We start from the raw sequence: 15,456 nt of genomic DNA on the forward strand, positions 1-15,456 counted from the left end.
ATTTGCACATTTCCATTGATGAATTAAAGCTATATATACAGGTGTGAAATTTGGTATGGAGGCTTAGGCTATCTGAACACCTTTTATCCCATAATGGTTGTGGAATGTGAAGATCTGAATTTTCATGGGGGAACCTATATTTCATGGCCAACAATGGGTTTTTTTAAACCTTGTCATTTTAAATTGCCAAAAAGTGTGGTTATTGCTGTTCTAAATGTGTATGTGAACCTGCCACCCAATGAACTTACGGCATTGGTGCTAACTTGTCTTGACACTCTTGCTGACAGTTCTTGTGGCCCTTAACACGGTCTACTTTTGTAGTCACTGCACAGGTTTTATAGAGAATTCAGCCTAAATTTCTAGGACGACTTTCTATAGACAAGAAAGATATTGGCTTTAAAAATTAAGAGGTTTGATTCTGTTTTGAATTTGGATATCAAATGAATCTGAGCACATGACATTTTAATGCCGTTTGTCTTTTCAAATAGATTTGCCTTCTAATGCATGTGACGACAGGACTTTGCTCATCAGCTAGAACATACATTTCAGAGGAGTTGTTACCTAGAATATTATCATAAGGCATAAGAAAACACACGATTTAAGTTGCCTTTCATGAACATAATTAAGAATTAATAAGCTAGTTCCAATGGCTAGTCCCCAGAATTTCCACTGTTTTGCCTTTTGTGACCTGTGTTATTAAAAGTCCATTATTTTTACAGACTTTATTAAATTGGATCTTATTAAAGCATTCTATATTTGCATTTGGTCTTTCATAATTCATTATTATTATGACATTTACTTTTTACCATCAGATCTGAAAACATATCATAAGCTACCCTTTTCTCTTGAAAGAAATGCTAATTTCAAACAGTCCTCTAATAGAAGAGAAAAGCTTTATCAGTTTTTTCATTTATTCCAGATCGTGTTAAGAATACTAATGCTAGACTTCAGTATGCTAATATATCTGTGCTTTTTTTTGGTCAAAAGCTTAGAATTATTATTTTTATCCCATACTAAGTATGAAACTCGAAGACTTACTACTCCTACTAGAAAAACACCATTCTGAAGTACAATTCTTATTCTAAAGACTTGTAGAAAATGTAGCAAAATTCTATTGTGAGTAGGAAGATGCTAATCAATTAACTTTGTACCTTGCTACATACATCCTAATTAAGAAATTCTTTCCTCTATTTTGTTTGTCTTTCTCATACTTCAAGATAATACAGTTTATAACATTTAAGATTAAAGATGCTATGCTGTCAACCTCAAAGAGCATTCAGGATGTGCTTCCGACTTTCACTGATAATCTACTTCTGTCTTGTGTACTACATAGTTGAAAACTCGATATGGCAAGATTTTACATATTGATATCAGATTATCTAAGTTCAGTGTAAAACAATTAGTTTTCTATTGGAGTTTAAGTAAATGAATTAAACCCTGAAATAAAATTTGTTTTTGCCTTTTTTTTTTTTTTAGATTTCTAAAAATGTGCAATAGACACTTTGGTAGTGTTGTTGCACAAACCATTCGGAATCAAAAAAAAGATCAGTTTCCACTTTTTCTGATTATTATGGGAAAGAGATCATCTAATGAAGTGTTAAATGTGATACAAGGTAAAGTACACTTTATAATGGAAGTAGAGTGTCTTGGATATATGATAATTTGTAGTTTTTTTTCTCTCAAAATTGACAGTAGTTTTCTGTTTTGGCAAATATCTTTGCATTTCAAAATAATATTCTGGAGGAGGAACAAATAGTTCTATAAAAAGTGAAATATGCTGTATGAAGATCCAACAGAAATATCTTAATAAATTGCATAGCCCTTGGGACATAAGATAATTATAGGATAAATGTTCACAATTGCTAAATTCTCTAAACCAGCAATTAGGTGGTAATGAGTTGTCAAATATGACATTTCTAATATATTTATTTATTGCTGTAATGTTGAGTAGTTGAAAGAAATGCGTATCTCTAGTTACCTAGCGACTACATTGACAACTGAATTGTTCACAGTGACAGTAATTCCCCCTCTTTGTGTGATTCATGTATAGGATGCAACCTGGAGGCAAGAAGCTATAGAATGCCTGTGAATTTAATCACAGTGCACATCCTTACCAAAAAATGAAATAAGTAAATGATTTCTTTACTGTTAGTAATATTCCAAGAATTGGTAAGAAATGTTACCTTACTAGTGGCAAAGAGTAAATCAGATAAAATAATGTTTCAGGTTCTTAAAGCTAAAAATTGTCTGAGATACATATTACATTACATATTCCTGCTACTAAATTTTGTAACAAATAATTGATGGAGAGAGGTTGTAAATTATAGTGCCTCATGGGTCAAATAAAGCAGAAACTTGGGGACTTCATATTTCTCTATAACTTAAGTATTATACAGTTTCATAAGCATTGATTGGAGATGTGATTGGGGAACTAATTGCACAATACAATGGATAATGAAGAAAATATTTTATTCCTTTTTTCCTTGTAAGACACAATTTTATAGTAGCTACAAGTTCTCAAGTGTAGTTTATGGATTCCAGGGATACCTTAATCTCTTTCGGGGGATCCACAAAGTCAAAACTATTTTCTTTATAGTATTAATGCTATTTTGTTTTTAACCTTTTTTTTTTTTTTACTGAGTTAACAATTGCACTATTGGACAAAATCAGTGTTTAATAAAACTGCTGGCACCTCAGCAGATCTAGACAAAGACACAAAACAGTATTACTCATCATGTTTTTCATCTCCCTTTATATGTGCTTGTTTATTTGTTTAAAAAGTGAAAATTTAACGTTATTAATTTATTGTCTTTAATATTAATGGCTTGTGTGACTCTGGGAGCTGGTAAAGCACTTTTGCTGCATTTTAAAATATAATGGTAGTCCCGAAGATTAGCACATCTGTTGTTATTTAAGCCAAAGTAGTCATTTTTGTTCAGAATAACATTTTTACTTAAAAATAAAAAATTAGAGTGTACTTAACTCAGCCGTGGATATTAGCAAACATTTTCTCCAGAATAACTAGTTAATCACTTCATGAGAAAACACTAATAAAATTTGAGCTCTTAGATAAGGCTATCACCTTCATCATAAGATTGATAACTTTAAATACTTTTCTGACATCAATGGTGATGTTAACAAATTAATTGTTTGATATTATAAAGGTAGTTGTGTCAATATTAAGAAGGAATACATAAATCAGTGAATCAATATTTTCTAAAAGACTAGAACATGTTTTTATAATAATCCCCTTTACCTATGCAGTATACATTCCAAGACTTCAAGTATATTACTTATACTGCCAAGTGGTACTCAGTATTAGCTGTATATTTTTCTTTCAGTTAATTTATAAATTCTAGTTTTCAGAGATTAATAAAGTAAAACAATTACTAGTAAAAAATTTACTGTAATAAGTTCCTAAGAACAGTAGAATGTACTCTTATGCCCATGTAATCACATACAAAACATGTTAATCTAAACCAAAGAATGCAGAATCATCTGCAGAGGAATGCTACTTTATGAAAGTTTGCCTAGAGTAAAAGTACAAAAATGTATTTGATACAAATTTATATTCCTCTTGAACCTAACATTGCAGAAACTTTCACTTGTCATCCGATGTATTAAGAATATAATTTCCTATTAAAACACTGCATCCTTTTCTGACCTTTTTGGATTACTTCCAATCTTTTTGCTCTGCAAAACAAGATTTGCTTTAAAGATTTTATCTGGGACAAAATATTGTAAATGTTTGAATGTAAAAGTAAGTATAGGAATCAAATCGTATTAGATGATTCTTTAAAAATGTTATAATACCCTTCAAACTTTTTGATTTAAATTATTTTTAAATTGATATTTATAGTAATAGAATGGATTTGTTGGTTCTAAATAAATATTTCAAATATTCTATTTTAATTTTAACAGTAAATTTTATTATCTACAACCCACATAAACAAACATTTTTTAAGAATTTAAGTTCTTGGGCCCGGAGAGATAGCACAGCAGCGTTTGCCTTGCAAGCAGCTGATCCAGGGCCAAAGGTGTCCCATATGGTCCCCCGTGCCTGCCAGGAGCTATTTCTGAGCAGACAGCCAGGAGTCACCCCTGAGCACCACCGGTGTGACCCAAAAACAAAACAAAACAAAACAAAAAATTTAAGTTCTTAAAAGTTTTTTTTAATTTAAACTACTTTATTACATACATGATTGTGTTTGGGTTTTAGTCATGTAAAGAACACCACCCATCACCAGTGCAACATTCCCATCACCAATGTCCCAAATCTCCCTCTTCCCCACCCAACCCCCGCCTGTACTCTAGACAGGCTTTCTATTTCCCTCGTACTAAGTTCTTAAAAGTTATAAAGAAGTTCAAATAGCAAAAATTTATAAAAACCACTGCATTAGACTATAAGGAATAATTTTTTTCTCAATTGCTACCTTTTCTTCATTTTGGTATTAAATACCTGTAAGTCCCGTTTGGCAATGAATGATAACAGTTGAAGTTTAGTTGATAAGCAGTGACTTTAGTTTGTTTATTAATAGCCAATGTGTAGTTTCATGATGTAAATCATTCATGCCTTTCACATTTTTTTTTTGCTTTTCTTTTTTAATTTAATTTAATTTTATTTTAATTATGACAACAAAGATGCAAAGAAAGAGGACAGGGTAAAGTTACAGTGGAAGCACAATCACCCATAAACAGAATTCTCGGTAGTCCCATCGATGATATCGCAGCCTTGAACTTTCAGCCAAAGAACATTAAGAAAAACAAAACTGAACCCATGTACAATACAATTACTTTGTCCCTCAAATCCCCAGTTGTAGCCTTTAACACTTTTAAGACTTGATCTCAACAGCTTGCAAGAAAAGAAAACCTAGAGATTTTCCTAGTAAAAAAACCTTTGTTGAAGATTTTCCTAACTTAATGCCACTTGTACTTATTAGTAACTACCTGAGATTATATATTTGCTATAACAGGTACTTTACATCAACTGTAATTTTTCTAAGAACTCTACAAGATGTTCTGTTATCTTTATTTTGCAGATAAGGACATTGATCCTTGGTTAGCTATAATTATTTATATTTGTTAAACCCTTGTCATATTGCCTAATTTCTAGGTACAGAATCATTTAATTTTCTTAGTAACAGATCTAAATTTAGAATTATACTATAAACTATCACATGTTTTCTAGCTCATTTATTGAAAAAAGTTGCATTGGTGTGGTTTAATTTCACCTTTTTTTTCTTTCTTTCTTTTTTTTTTTTTTTTGCTAAGTATTACCATTGTTTCCTAACCCCATATTGCTAGTCGTCATAAGTAAAGTTGGGAAAGGATGAGGGCACTATTATGTTAGCTAAGCTCTATGCTGAGTTTAAAAAAAAAAAAACAAAAAACAAAAAAACTACAGCAAGCTATATACAAAAGGGACCTGTTACACTAGCAGTCCAGGGGGCTCAGGGTGGAGGTATGGGGTGCATGTTGGGAACAGTGGTGGAAATTGCCCTAACTCACTGTCTCTGTTTACCTTAAAATAACTGTGAAAGACTTGTAATTCATATTGGTCTCAATAAAAATTAAAAAATAAAATAGGGCCGGAGCAGTGGTGTGTAGAGGTAAGATGTCTGCCTTGCTGGTGCTAGCCTAGGACAGACCACAGTTCAATCCCCTATGATCCCATATGGAACCCCAAGCCAGGAGTAATATTTCTGAGTGCATAGCCAGGTGTAACCCCTGAGTGTCACTGGGGATGGCCCCACCCAAAAAATAATAAAAATAAAATAAATAGAAAAATTAATCTCTCTCTTTTTCTCCCTCTCTCATTCTCTCTCACTTGGTCGCTCACTCTCACTCTCTCATGATTGCTACATGGTATCTTTTCTTAGGTCTGATAATGATTCACTCTTGCATGTAGGTTTGACAGAATTATTAATCTTTTTCATAGTAGCATCAGGGATTTTCTTGTAGCTCAGATTCAGTCCCCTGCACTGCACTGTCCCCCTGTGTATTGCCAGAAACCATCCCCTCAACACCTGCGGGTAACTCCCACCTTTGTTCTGAAAACTAGATGAAAGAGAAAATATTGATTGATCAAGAAATATCAAAATGTTCTTTTTTATTTTGAGTCACACCTGGTAGTACACAGGGACTGCTTCTGGCATTGTACTTGGGATTGGCATGTAAAACGTGCCCCTTTGAACTCTCTCTCTTTCTGTCTTCCATTTTTGTTTTTGTTTTTTTTTTTTAGGAATTGAATCATTATATAAGTTTTACCAAAGAAATTTAAATGATAGAAAATAATTATAGATGTGACGAGGATAGTGGGTTTGGTTTGTGAGTGGACATGATTTCAAATCTGCCCTCCCACTTAGCTTACATGATCTTGTGCTATCTTTAAAATCAAATTACTGGGCCGGCCGGAGTGGTGGTACAAGCGGTAAAGTGTCTGCCTTGCCTGCTATAGCCTAGGACAGACCGTGATTCGATCCCCATGCATCCCGTATGGTCCCCAAGCCAGGAGCAATTTCTGAGCACGTAGCCAGGAGTGACCCCTGCGCTTTACTGGGTATAGCCCAAAAACCAAAACAAAACAAAACAAAATCAAATTACTATGTCCTTCAGTAGAATTATTATACAGATTAAATGAGATAATACATATAGTCAATCCTAATCATTACCATATAAAAGTTATATATTTTTAAAACTTACTGAACTTTTGGTTTCCATGACTTGAACCTTCTGTTTCTTGTTGTTGTCATTAGTTTTTGGTGTATTTGGTCACACCCAGTAGCACTGGGGTTGCTCCTGGCTCTGTGCTCAGAAATTACTCCTGGCAGGTTCAGGGAACCATATGGGATTCAAGGGATTGGATTTGGGTTGGCTGTGTACAAGGCAAATGCCCTACCCACTGCCCAACTCTAACCTTCTCATAGTGCTCAAATCTCAATTTTCTAAAATTTTAATTACCAATACACTGCTTTACTCTTTCTATGGAACATAAGGAATTTTTTAGTGAAAGCATGAGTGTCTTAACTAGATACTAGTTCACTACTCTAAATTTTCAGATTATTGTAATTCCTTGGTAATTACTTCTACAATGACTTTCCTTTGTTAAATAACTTTTAATAATGTGAAGTTTGACCACAGCCATCTCCATGCATTGCTAGGTAATACAACAGTGGATGAGTTAATGATGCGACTTATGGCTGCAATGGAAATCTTCACAGCCCAACAACAAGAAGATATAAAGGATGAGGTAAGTAAAATCTAACCTAGATCTTGAGTGGGATACTAAGAGAATTTGTTATATGATGATGCTTATCGTGTTTTATAAATAAGGACAATGAAGATGCATTTCCAGATTAGCTAAGGGATATTTATGCCATTGCATATATTTTTCATTTCATTATTTTCATGATCTAAGACTTAAAAAGTTATTTAAATTTATAGGCACTTATACTTTCCTAGATTTGGGGTGGTGGTAGATAGGTCTTAAAAAGTTGTATGAAATTAATCAATTTGTATAAAATCAATTCTGAAGCATGTTTATACAAGAAACTCATCCAGATAATCTTGCCTCCTACATGGGGTTTTTATTCAGTTTTAAGGTACTTTTTTAATATTGAGATTAATTAACAATAAATTTCTATTTTAACAAAATTTAAAATATTGTGACCATTAGTAAAAGATTCTCAAATTTCTGAATTTATCTATCAAACATTTTCAGACAACATATATAGGAACTACAAATAAACTATAACAGCAACAGTATTTATAATGGTAGTAGGAGTCAACACTTACCGAATAATATAAGTTACTAAATACTGTTTACATTTATCATCTCATGTAATCTTCAGGTACACCTATAATTTCTCTATATGAATCAGTTTGGGGAGGAAACAGATGATACAACCTAGGTTAGTAGAAAAGGGTTTAGTAAAGGAACCATTTATAAGATGAACAGGTTTATTTGAAAGTCAGCTATGAATAGTGCAATGATTTGATTTTGGATTGTTTGGGTCTCTCTCTCTCTCTCTCTCTCTCTCTCTCTCTCTCTCTCTTTCTCTTTCTCTTTCTCTTTCTCTTTCTCTTTCTCCCCTCTCTTTCCCCTTCTTGGTCCATAGCCCAGGTTGGCACCCTATCCACTGTACTATCACTCTGCCCCCAACAATAGTGTAACTTTGTGGGGGGAGGAGTTTGCAGGGTTACACCCAGCTGTGCTAAGGAGTCACTTATGGCTCTGAGCTCAGGAATTACTCTTGGTGGGCTAAGGGGACCATATGGGATGCCAAGAATTGGACCCTGGTCAACCGCATGCAAGGTAAGTGTCTAACCCACTGTACTGTCACTCCAACCCCAATAATACAACTTTTAAGGGAAATATTGCCACCCGTAGACTTAAAGACTAATGAAAAAAGTTCTATTTGGAGAGTTCCAATTCTTATAGAGTCATGTAAACCAACCCTTGGTGATCTACGAGGAAGGAAAGAAAGGAAAACTTTCCACATTCTGATCTGCTGGTAACTCATTGACCTAACCAAATGAAGTGAAACGTAAGAGAACCTACCTGGGTAAAAGGTGAAATATGAACCCTGGAGGAAGATTGGAGATAAAGCAAAAAAACTGATACTGTTTTTTCTAATTTGTAGATGAGAAAACTGAAGATTATAAGATAAAAGTTATATTAATTTATCTAAGGTCATACAACTAATATACAACTAATAGGAGCTATAAAATCTCAACAAGTAATTAAATGGTAGCTTTATCAGTAATAAAATTTTTGGATTAGGGAAAAAGCCTTAAAATATGAAAAATAGCAAGAATCTGGAAATAGCCCAAGTGCCCAACCAAGAACAGATGAGTGGATAAAGGAATAATGGTACATCTACACAATGGAATACTATACAGCTGTTAAGAAAAATTAAGTTGGGGTGGAGCGGTGGCACAGCAGTACGGTGTTTGCCTTGCACACGGCTGACCTAGGAAAGACTGCGGTTCGATATCCCAGCATCCCATATGGTCCCCCAAGCCAGGAGTGATTTCTGAGCACATAGCCAGGAGTAACCCACTGAATATTGAGTGTGGCCCAAAAACCAAAAAAAAAAAACAAAAAAAAAACAAAAAAAACAAACAGGGACCAGAGAGATAGCATGGAGGTAGCGTGTTTGCCTTCAGTGCAGAAGGACGGTGGTTCTAATTCCGGCATCCCATATGGTCCCCCGAGCCTGCCAGGGGCAACTTTTGAGCATAGAGCCAGGAGTAATCCCTGAGCGTTGCTGGGTGTGTACCAAAAACCAAAACACACACACACACACACCCCGAAAAAGAAAAGAAAAATGAAGTCATGGAATTTATACATATATGAACATGAAGAATATTATGCTGATGTGAAATGAGTCAGGGATAGTGGGATAGAATATTACATTCATTTGTGAGATTTAAAAAAAAATGATAGCACAGTAATAATACCCAAGGACAATAGAGATGAGGGCCAGGAAAACTGATCAGTCATAGGAAGCGGGGCTAAGTACATACAGTTAAGGAAGAGAAGGAACCACTATGACAATAATTAGAAATGATCACTCTGGACAGGAATTGGGTGCTGAAAAAAGAGGTAAAGTGATATGCACAATACACATTTAGTAACAATTTTGCAAACCAGTGTCTAGAAGGAAAAAAGAAAGTGATAGAAGAAAAATGTCTGTCACAGAAGCAGTGGTAACAAGAGTAGAGGTTCCCAGGGAAAGCGTTGCTGGAGACATTAGTGGCTGAAAATAGGCACTGGTGAAGGGATGCATGATGGACATTAAACAGCTTTGTAACTGTGTTTCCATAGTAATTTAATTAAATAATTTAATTAATTAAAAATAAAAAACACTTGAAAAATATTAGCATTGTTAGTTTAAGATGCCAATTTCACAGATATTTATAAAATTATTCTCTTCAGGGCCCGGAGAGATAGCACAGCGGTGTTTGCCTTGCAAGCAGCCGATCCAGGACCAAAGGTGGTTGGTTCAAATCCTGGTGTCCCATATGGTCCCCCGTGCCTGCCAGGAGCTATTTCTGAGCAGACAGCCAGGAGTAACCCCTGAGCACTGCCGGGTGTGGCCCAAAAACCAAAAAAAAAAAAAATTATTCTCTTCAATTTTCTGACTTTCTTAAGATTCTTTTTCATAAAATCAATAAGGGAGACTTTGATATCAATATGAAATTTATTAAGTTAATGAAAGTTATCCTTTAGCTGCTGCAAATGGGAAATATATCAAGATTTATAATATAACCTGCACTGTTATATTTTGTTTTACCTACATGTCTCAATCATCTTTTAGATTGTGAATTAGGAGTAAAAGTTATAACCATAGTGCGGAGGGGGGGAGGGAGGGAGAGAGAGAGAGAGAGAGAGAGAGAGAGAGAGAGAGAGAGAGAGAGAGAGAGAGAGAGAGAGAGAGAGAGAGAATGGGAGACATTGGTGATGGTGTGATGGGAAAGGTACGGGTACACTGACGAAGGATGGTGTACACTGAGTTAAACCCAACAATGAACAATTTTGTAACCATGGTGCTTAAAGCAATTCTAAAAATAATATTTTTTAATTTAAAAATAAAGTAAATTTTTAAAAAGAGCAAAGGTTATATTGTACTCAGTATGCAATTCTATTTTCTAACAGCACACCTTGAACAGAAATGGCATTCAGTAAATCTTAAATGGCTGAATGAATGCTTAGTAGAATTTACATGAAACAGTGTGAAATAATATTCTATAGTGGTATAAAACCTAATGTATATACATTAACAAAAATGAAATTTTGGAGTAATGAACCAGTATAGAGTTTTAATATTCATTAGTTTTCCTTTTGCTGTAAAAATACTAAGTTTCTAATTTTTCTTACAGTGTTTCATTTACTCTGAAGCAAAAGTAATCATATATGTGGTGTAAAGATGTTTATCTGTTACTCTATAAATTGACAGTGACATTTTGAAATAATGAAGTACTATGCTTAGTTAGGAATTTGTATTAATAGGTGTATTGCCATTCAAGATTATGTTTATCCTGAAATAGAGGCATTGATTGACAATAATCACTAAACACATTGTTCACTATTTAAAACTCAAGTCTCATTAGTACTAGATTTACAGATTATGCTGTATAATAATATGAATGCACAATATTTGCATGCATATTCCCAGTTCATACTTTCATCTTAATTTATGTTCTCCATAATTCATTGATAAAGAAATTGACTTTAATTCCTTTAATACAGAGCACAAAATTTAATATGAGGGTTACAAGAAAAATCCCAGGCTTCATATAACTGAAATTTTTATTGCAATTTAGCTGCAAGAGATAAGACTTTCTCTTTGTTTTTAGACTGTCTTGAAAGTTATCACTCAGGTCAGAAGTAGAGTTCCTAAGAATAGCTTTTCGTGGTTTAAAGACTTCATAGATGATAATGATTTGGTACCCACTGTATGTTGAAAAAACATACTGTCTCCTATAATTGTGAATTACTTTATTTTTAAGGTTTTTTTGGGGTATTTTTGTTTGTTTGTTTTGTTTTTTGCTTGTTTGCTTGTTTTTTGGGTCACACCCGGCAGTGCTCAGAGGTTACTCCTGAGCTCTACACTCAGAAATCGCTCCTGGCAGACTCGGGGGACCATATGGGATGCCGGGATTCGAACCACCGTCCTTCTGTGTCTAAGGCAAACGCCTTACCGCTGTGCTATCTCTCCAGCCCCATTTTTTTAAGTATTTAATGACTTTTTTAAACTTGCAATTAACATCAAATTTGTGAGCAGGTTTAGAAGATTGTTGCCTCGAACTGATTTATTTACAATTAACTTTAATTCCGTTATATGCATCTCTTCCATGACTCCACTGCATGGTGCCACCAGAAAAATCTATGAAGCTTTTATTAAAGAAAATCAAGCCAAACCACATTGTTCTCCAAATAATTCTTCAGTGGCCTAAAATTTGGAGGGTCGGGAGGCCTACACCCAGTTGTGCTCAGGGATCATTCCACACTCTGTGCTCAAGGATTACTCAGGAGACTATATGTGGTGATGGTTATTGACTCCAAATCTGTGACATATTAGACAAGTGCCTTACCCATTATACTATTTCTGCAGTCCTTAATTACTCTATTATCAGCAAGGAAAATGACACTCTCTTAATAGCTACTTTAGTCATAGCCATTTTCATTAATAATATTAGTTTGATTTTGTAAATATTTACTGAGCAACGGTCAAGTGTGTAGCACTGGTTTAGATCCTGGAAACCAAGAGGTACTTTGTTCTCACTGGAGGTATTGGTAAGGAAGAGATAAGTAAGAAAGCAAATATCATTACATGGTATTAGCCACACTTAAAGAATCTGTTTGCTTACAGTCTGGTTCCAAACTATAGCATGATTCATTAAAGTATAAAATAGTGCAGAAAAGTATAACAAATACTGTAAAGCAATATAATATTTCTCAGTCTACTTCATTAACAGTAATAACATAACTCAGAGAATTCCAGTACTAATATGAAACTTACCAAGATCACTGGTTCTAATTGTCATGATTTTCATAATAGAAAAATTTGATGGAGAAATGAATCAACATGGTGATTCAACTTTCATTCAATATGGTGGCACCTCATATGGTTACACAAATACCACCATTAGTAATCACTGAGCACAGAGCCAAGACTAACCCCCTGAGGACTACTGTTTGTGCCCCAAATTAAAAACAAAAGAGCTATTGCAACTCAGCAATAAAAAGGCAGATTACAAATAAAAGTAAAAGGCATCTGCAAAAATATTTTTCTAAAGAAGATATTTAAATAGCCATTAAGTTTTCCAGATCGTTAGTCATCAAATAATTGCAAATTGCAGTGAGATATCACTTCATTGTAAGAGCTTCTTACCAATACTTTTTCCCTACAGTTCTTTCTACCTACTGCGGATAAAATTTAAAAACCTTACTTAACAGGCATAAATAACATAAGGAATGTCATGAGCACAGTGGTAGAATGTCATGATCACTTTGGATAGGATGTATAATTTATACCATAAGCTTTTATACCATTGTACCATAGAACCATGCAGTTCATAGAACTGCATCCACTTCAGAGATTGCTGGTGAGAATATAAGCTGGTAGATATGACCCAAATCATATTTAAAGGGCAAATGAATAAGCAAGCAATACATGCTATAACCAGACACTGAAATATTATTTTGCCATGTAAAAAAATAAACTTCTTGTACATGTTACAAATTCAGGTGAATTTTGAAAACATTATTCTATAACCTAGTTACAAAAGACCACTTGTATGTTTTCATAAAAAAGCATTTATAAAAACAAAATAGAACTGTAGTTACTTGGAATTGAATGAGAAAGAACTGCTTACATGGAAATATAACAACGAATGTATGTGGTTTCTTTTGAGGTGATTAAAATTTTCTGAAGTTGACTGATAATGGTTGAAATGGACAGTAAGTAAATTATATCTTAATACATTTTTTTCTGAAAGCTATAAATTCATCTACAAAGATCATTCAAATGACGAAAGTTGTACCTTGAATGCTAGTTTAAACACTGCCTTACTAAAATTAATACCTGGTAATTAATATACCCCTTATCTTGATATGGTTTTAAAGAAAAATATGCGTAGATGTTCCTTCATAGCAGACATGCTGGTTTTCTGAAACAGTGGTCACAGAGTGAACATCACGTGAGAAGTTCTAGAAATTTCCCAAGTACCACCCTAATTAAACATGTTGAATCAGTATTATAAGGGTACCACCATTCAGAAATCTGTATCCCATAGATTGTGTTGCATGCTACGGCTTGAGATCTTCTGATCTAAGGAAAAAATGCAAATATAAAGATTTAATAAGTGGGGCCAGAGAGATAACACAGCAGTAAAGCATTTGCCTTGCATGCAGTTGACAGTGGTTTGAATCCCAGCATCCCATATGGTCCCCCATGCCTGCCAGGAGCGATTTTTGAGTGCAGAGCCAGGAGTAACCGCTGAGCACCACTGGGTGTGGCCAAAAAAATCTAATACATAAAATCTAATAATAAATTTAATAATAATAAAATCTAATAATCATGAAATTATAAAAAAAGTCATGAGATTATGATACTGATTATAAAGGTAAAATACTAGAGCCTTCTCAAATTTAGTCTCTCTGCAATATATTTCTTTTTGTTTAGTTTGCTCTGTTTTGGGGTCACACCAGGCAGTGCTGCTAAGGGATCACCCCTGGCAGTGTCTGGGGGACCACCTACGGTGCTGTGGATATAGCCTGCAGTCAGCCAACTAGCTCTAAGGCGTGCACCTTAACCTTTGTACTATCTCTCCAGCTTTCAGTAATCTATTTGTATATAACCTACATCTTTTGTTAGGTTAAAATTATTATGGTTTTAATTTTGAGAATAAAATTACAAGATTTTATTATAAAACTTATAATCTTAGATATTTTTCTGAAATTGATGGTTTGTAACTAGGGAAATGAACCGTGCATGCACAAGACAGGTTTCGTCCCTAACACCATATGATCACTGTGACTACCCCAAACAAACAAACAAAAAGTTGATGCTTTGTACAAGGGTCAATATCATGTACTCAATAATTTTAAAGGAATTAAAGTCTATTTTTATACAAGTGGATTATGGAGTATTCAACATAATCTGGTAATTCACTAAAGAAAATGCAGTTGGTAAAATCCTAGTGGTTTTTTTTATGACAGAAACACATAATAAACTAGGACTAGGAGGGAGCCTTAATAAGGTTCACATATGAAAAATACTGTTAATATTTATGCTATTGAATTAATGGTGAGACATTGAAAATTGTCAGCATAGGATGACTCTTTTGCCACTGATACGCAGTATAGCAGTTTCTCTTCAGAGCATTTAGGAAAGAAAAATGGGACATCCCAGTTGGAATGAAGAAGTAACAGGACTTCTCTTCACAGATGACATAATCTTACATTTAAAAAATCATCTTTGTTCCACACACAAAAGTCATTTCTTAAAACTCAGCAAATTTATAGGATAGATCAAATAAAAGTTTGCATCATTGTTCTCATAATTAAAAATAAAAAATTAATAAAAAAAAAGTCAGTTTGGGTTTTTTGTTTTGTTTTGTTTTGTTTTGTTTTGGTTTGGTTTGGTTTGGTTTGGTTTGGTTTTTGGGTCACACCTGGCAGTGCTCAGGGGTTATTCCTGGCTCTATGGTCAGAAATCGCTCCTGGCAGGCTCAGGGGACCATATGGGATGCCAGAATTCGAACCACTGTCCTTCTGTATACAAGGCAAACACCCTACCTCTTTGGCCTACCTATCTCTTTGGTCTCAAAAGTCAGTTTTTTTTAATACACTAACTAGGCAATGAAGAATCTGAAATGGATAATTCTACTTAGGGACTGGAGCAATAGCATAGTGGGTAGGGCACAAATCCCACCTTTGCATGCAAC

General features: G+C 34.3%; 1 protein-coding gene across 1 annotated transcript in view; it reads left to right on the plus strand.

The window, feature by feature from the left end:
- Positions 1-15,456, plus strand: part of FAF1 (Fas associated factor 1) — a 402,771-nt gene that overhangs the window by 319,517 nt on the left and 67,798 nt on the right. Inside the window, exons 14-15 of the mRNA XM_049774743.1 lie at positions 1,477-1,613; positions 7,161-7,249. Coding sequence (XP_049630700.1) covers positions 1,477-1,613; positions 7,161-7,249 — 226 coding nt within the window. The remainder of the gene's footprint in view (positions 1-1,476; positions 1,614-7,160; positions 7,250-15,456) is intronic.

This window comes from Suncus etruscus, chromosome 6 (genome assembly GCF_024139225.1).
Source record: "Suncus etruscus isolate mSunEtr1 chromosome 6, mSunEtr1.pri.cur, whole genome shotgun sequence".
Lineage (NCBI taxonomy): Eukaryota > Metazoa > Chordata > Mammalia > Eulipotyphla > Soricidae > Suncus > Suncus etruscus.